The sequence below is a fragment of the Labeo rohita genome, unplaced genomic scaffold (assembly GCF_022985175.1).
Source record: "Labeo rohita strain BAU-BD-2019 unplaced genomic scaffold, IGBB_LRoh.1.0 scaffold_2120, whole genome shotgun sequence".
Classification (NCBI taxonomy): Eukaryota; Metazoa; Chordata; class Actinopteri; order Cypriniformes; family Cyprinidae; genus Labeo; species Labeo rohita.
The window spans coordinates 1-6,154 of record NW_026128353.1 but is presented as its reverse complement, the minus strand read 5'-3'; the positions used below and the strand labels follow the sequence as shown (position 1 = coordinate 6,154).

The 6,154-nt window shown below is 34.8% G+C and overlaps 1 protein-coding gene across 1 annotated transcript; it reads right to left on the bottom strand.

The window, feature by feature from the left end:
• Positions 1-770: 770 nt before the first annotated feature.
• Positions 771-2,056, bottom strand: LOC127159373 (uncharacterized). Its single transcript, XM_051102223.1, has 3 exons — positions 1,985-2,056; positions 1,689-1,807; positions 771-1,511 (listed from the first exon to the last, which is right to left on the bottom strand). The coding sequence occupies exons 1-3, from the start codon at positions 1,985-1,987 to the stop codon at positions 917-919; spliced, it is 717 nt and encodes a 238-aa protein (XP_050958180.1). The 5' UTR covers positions 1,988-2,056; the 3' UTR covers positions 771-916.
• Positions 2,057-6,154: the final 4,098 nt, after the last annotated feature.

Below are 6,154 nucleotides of genomic sequence, written 5' to 3'. Positions count from 1 at the left end.
GGTTGCCAGCTGACAACAATGTGGGGAGAAAATGCTCACCAAGCAGTTTTTTATGAGACACATTAAACTGTTTTCAAGATTTGACAGCAGATCGTAGTACTTGTGGATTATTAAATGCATTTTTTAACATTGTGCTATGAGTATCATTCACACACACTGACACAGCTTACTTAGTCCTTAAATAGCAACTAAATGCTAAATTAATATGTACATGTTAATATAAAAAATAATCATAATTAATTATCATAAATTAATCATAAGTAATGATCATAATCTGTTGACAGCTTCAGTGTTTTAAGTAGCAACTTCAGTTACACTTTATTTTGAGAGTCCACTATAGACATTCTACTAACTGTAAGTAACTTCGCAACTACATGTCATTAGTAGAAAAAGATGACATGTTAAGAAGAGTGTTTGAAGATATTAAGCAGACAGTCAACTAATACTTACTGTTAGTAGAATGTCTAAAGTGGACTATCAAAATAAAGTGTTACCGTAACTTCTAAGAACCAATGAAAACCTTTGAAGTTTTTGGGAACTGCTGGTCAAGCGTAATGATATCAAAATGTAATATTTAAACATTATTTTTTCTTTAACATTGTTAAACTGCACAAAAAAAGGAAAATGAAAATTAAAAGGCCTTTACATTCTTTTACTTTCATTATTGCTACTTTTGTTCTACTTTTAACAGTTGAACCTAGCACAGTGTAATATAAATATCACAACTGTGTTCTCATGTTGAAATAAAATCCAAAGTTTGCAGAGCAGACAGAAGTATTTTATTTGTTCCAATAGGAAGCAAGATTATTTTTAAAACACATATTACTAGTTCATTTAAGCATACTGAATTTCAAAACAAAAGATAGATCTTAATACAGAATCACATATGCACGAAAAGAATGTTACTGCATAAATATTATATTTCTGGTGGAGGCAGACACTGAGCATCTATGGGAGCGTTTCCTTCCCCTTTGCAAGCGTAACACTGATTTGCAGTCACACAGCGGTAGAGAGGAATACGAGCTGCAATCTGCCTAAATTTGGTGTTAAGATCTCTTTTTTTAATGTCAAACTTCCAGATATTCTTGAAGACAAAAGCTTTAATTCCACTGTGTCCTTTCCAGTTCTCCAGGGCATTTATAATGTTGTGGTTCCTTGCCGCATTCAGACATGAGTCAACACAGGGAGACTCAAAGGTGTAGAAAACAGTGCAGCCATCGTTTCTTGTATTCAAAAGTCTAGTCATGGGTGAGTTGCCAGCAGGATTCAGCAGGAGAGACTCTGAATGCAAATAGTGGTTCTTTCTTTTTTTAAGTCCTGCAGCAATAAGTTCTGTACCTTGGTAAAGTCCATTTGTTTCATCATTAATAGCATTTTTCACATTCGTGGCATTCTCCTGAGTCAGGAAGTTGTTCCGTGCAGGGCTGAAGTTCTGTTGACACTGATGCATTGGCACATTGATGGCCGTAGCGTACTGACGGGAATGTCCATCTTCATCGACTCTCTTATAGCTGCAAAACAGTAAGCAAGGTCAAATATTGCTAAAGACACACACTCATTAATCTATGTCCATTTGCCTGATGGCTTCTTATTTCTCTGCTTCCTCTTTGTTGCTCTACTCCCTCATTTATTACTTTAAGAAACTCTTTAAACTCCTCATTTTTAATAGACACTGAAAAAAGACTAACTTCTCCTCAAAGAAGTTTATAATCCGGGCAAGAGTTTCGATGTCCACAGTGTCAACACATTTTGTCCAATTGGGAAGCAGAAAGACCAGCAGGAATCCACTCAGAAACACAGTGAACTTCTAAAGTCACAAAAAACACACACCGAAAAACCAAGTAACTTCATAGATACCATGTGCATATTTCATCATTACAGAAGAACTCCTCCAAACCCATTGACAAAAAAAGTATAACTGTCACCAACACCACTTGTGTTCATAACAAATGTTAGTAAATCTTGAGTCTTGAATGTAACTGACCATGTTTGCAGTTCCAAATCTGTCTACAGAGATGCTCTGTGAGTCTCTACAGAAGAAGGAGTGATATGAGTGAAAGAGGAAGTGAATAGGATTTATTCTGAGTCTGGACCAGCCCTTTTCTTACCAAGGAAATGGCAAAACTCACACTATAGCTCACACATCCAGATGTCTGATTAAGACTTTGAAACTAAGGGAGTCCCCTGGATATTTTATTTTAGTAAAGATAGTAAAGACAAATCTGATTAAATTCACATAGTTAAGATATGGCAATTTTGTGAATTAATTAGTTGCAATAATTCATGTGACTGAAGTGAGTTTGTATGCTAGTTGTCATGTGTCTTTAAAATGTAAATGCGTCTACATCTCAAGACCTCTACAAGAGCATTACATCGTCTACTGCTTGTCTACCCTGGTAAAGCTAACTTTTGCACAAGAAAAAAGGACACTAATAAGTCAGAAAGAGAAAGTTTCTTAGGCTAATGACTTTTTACTTTCTATCTACTATATCAGGGGTTTTCAAAGACAATGAGCCTACCTTTTGACAAAACATACACAATGGCAATTAATAATTACACAATTTTTAAAATAATTTTTCATATGAAAAAAAAAACATAATTTTCATAAATCACAATGCATGTATATAATGCACCAACAAAAACCTTGAAAAAAAATGAGCACAATAATCATCAGTACAACTTTACTAGCAAGACACTGGTTTTAGATAGATAAGTTCTGGATAGCTAGAACTTTTGGGCCAAATATGGCTTACAGTTGTTACATTTGGCCTAAATATGGCATGGCTGAGCACATACGGGTCAAACTTTCACCATATATGTTTTGCCAAGGCTTTAGAATTTAAGGAAATTTTCTTTAGGATGACTATTTCTGTTGAAGTATATGGCCCCAATGACCACATACAACTGAGCACCAAATGTGACTTGGCTATGTAATGTGCTAATACCTGTCTTCCAGTCTCAATAATCCACAGTATGATCATTAGGGCCTTGATGCAACAATCCTCTTAAGTTAAGAAACCTCTCAGTTAGAATTGTAAGGTGTTTTTAAATGTCTTTGTTACTCTACATGATTTCCGATATCCTCCTCTTTGATTTTTTTATGAGAACTGTGGGTTATGTGCATTGCTGCATCCCAAAACCTACTCTAATCTTAAAAAAATCCTCATTTGGAAGTTTGGATAAAAGCATTTGCTAAATGAATAAATATACATGTAAAGCAAATGTTTACAGAGCAGAAGTGTTTTATTTTACATTTAATTTCATCTATGCATATTGAATTTAAAAAACAAAAGATAGCAGATCTCAATACAGACTCACAGAACCGTTACAATTCATCTTTGATCTTTTCTGCAGACAAACAGTGCGCATCTATGGGAGTGTTTCCTTCCCCTCTGCAAGCATAACACTGTTTCTCACTCACACAGCGGAAGAGAGGAACATGAGCCACAATCTGCTTAAATTCAGTCTGAAGATCTTTTTCAGGGTCATGCTTCCAGATATTCTTGAAAACAAATGCTTTAATTCCACTGTGTTCTTTCCAGTTCTTCAGGGCCTTTAAAATGTTCTGGTTCTTTGCCTCATTCAGACAGGAGTTAACACAGGGAGACTCGAATGTGTAGAAAACAGAGCAGCTGTCTTTTCTTTTTTTTCACAAGTTTGGTCATGGGCGAGTTGTCAGCAGGATTCAGCAGGAGAGACTCTGAATGCATGTTGTATCCTTTCATTTTTCTTGTTCCTAACTTATAGTAAACATTATAGAAAATGGAGACAGACTCACTTTTGTTCAAAGAAATGAATAATACGGGCGAGAGTATTGATGTCCACAGAGTCGCCATCAATGCTTTCCGTGCAATCAGGAAGCAGAAAGAGCAGCAGGAGTCCGCTTAGAAACATAGTGAACCTCTAAAATCAAAACACATACACAAACACACAGAAAAACAAATAAATAAATACAATGTGCATAGTTCATACAAACCCCTACAAGCCCATTCAAAGTGAAACAAACCTACTTCCAAAATCACTATGTATGATGGACTAGGGTCTTAAATGTGACTGACCATGCAGTTACTCCAGGTGATGAACAATGGAAGTGAAAGAGAAAGTAGATTTATTCTAGACGGACCAAATAAAGCAAGTGGCATTGTGTCTTCATACAGCTCTTTAAACAAACTAGTTATTATGTGATATGATATTGTATATATTTAAAAATGTTAATGGACTTCATATATGTGCAATTGAACGAAAATGCGAAGTAGCATTGTATAAATGCTAAAAAGTATTTGTAAATGATGTTTCGATGATAGAGTTGTAGGTGCAATTACACACCAGCAGAGGGCAGCATTGCGATGTAAATACATCATTGGATATCCTAGGATGCACTGCAAATTTGTGCATGAATATGAGAAGGAAAAACTATACATTTAAATCGTTGTGTATATATATATATATATATATATATATATATATATATATATATATATATATATATATATATATATATATATATATATATATACAGGCCCGTAGCCAGCCTAGCGGAAGGGGGGGTTCTTTTTTTCCAAAAAGTGGACCTTTTCAGTTCCCACCCATTTTGTATTTAACTATGAGGTTCAAATACTTCATTCTGGTGACAACTCATGCACCAATTTGCGCTGTATTATCATGTCTGCTGGTATCTTAATAAGCATGATTTTTGTATTCACCAAAAATATGTACTACAATGTTGTCAAACTGTTTACCAAGATATCGCCTTGTTCAGTAAAAATACACAAATACCTAAAGCAAGTTAGTTAATTAAATGAGTGACATTTTAATGCAATAAATTAACAGATTCTTTATACTGACACATATATAGATGGTGGGTGGACGTGTGTCCCTCTAGGGGGGTCTGGGGGCATGCCCCCCCAGGGGAAAATTTTATACATTTTAAAGTGAAATTCATTAATTTGGTGTACTTTAAGAACTCAAAATTAAGAGATCCAACCCATGTTCATTGTGCAAATTGAACAAACAAAAAAGTTGATGACAGTCTGAAAAAAAGGTTCTTGAACTGCCCCTGGTGAGAATATACTGTGTTCTTCCTTGACCCATGCTACACCCTTCCACTGAGTTTTCTGAGCCCCCATTCTGGGCCCCTTTCAGCCTCTGAGCCCTATGCAGTCTTTCCTCCTTTTCAAAATACAAATATCAAAAAAGGAATTTTATGCAGCGTTTCTTTAAAATCAAATTTAAGGCTTTTTGTTACTTTTTTAAAGACCTGCAGAAATAGAATTATTAATATGGAATAAGCAAGATGTCTAAACTGATATCCTGATTTACAGCTCAGATAATGTTCATTATCAAAAACAGTAACATCTGTAAAAATTGTAATAACCTTATTTTTATATGATGAAATTATTAAAAATAATTATTCACCTCAATACCATGATATAAAAATGAACTACATGGCTTCTAGGTTTTTTATTTGAAGAACAGTGGTCTTAGTATAAATGCACAAACACTATTAATCACAAAATACTGTAGTTATATTCCATTATCATAACAGATTTAATACATGTCTACATAATAATATAACAGTTCGATATGTACCACAATTCTGCCGCAATACCATTGTGCAGTCAGTGTTACAGTAAAAATAATCCATTATATTAAATTATTCTGACTATGGTTGCGCACAGTGTTTCTCCTGTTTGTCAGCGCTGTTTTTTCTGTTTAAATGTCATTGTGTTCTTCACCGATTTCAAGCGCTTTACTCTGGATCTCACAGCGCTGTTTACTGCTTGCGAGTAAACGCATCTGCTGTAGTAAACGCTCCGCTGCTGTTTGAACTGTGATCTGTAGCGGATAACGCGCGATTCAAATGACTAGCACATTTAATCCATAACGCGATTTTTGTCTTTCCGTCCCCAAATTTAAGACCTCTTGAAATTATAATTTAGACTTTTCTTATACTAATTAAGGTGTTTAATACTTTTTATGGCTTTAAAAGTTCGTTGTTATTTAAAAGAACACTTAATTAAAAAAAAAAAAAAAAAAAAAAAAAAAAAAAAAAAAACGTACATAAATTCTGGACCTTTGGCTGGATGGGGTGGGTCGTTCGAACCACCCGAACCCCCCCTGGCTACCGGCCTGATATATATATACAGATTAAACT

Excerpts from the sequence above, each read along its gene's own strand:
- LOC127159373 (XM_051102223.1), bottom strand. Across the intron at positions 1,512-1,688 it reads ATAAACTTCTTTGAGGAGAA|CTATAAGAGAGTCGATGAAG; the intron begins GTTAGTCTTTTT and ends ACTGTTTTGCAG.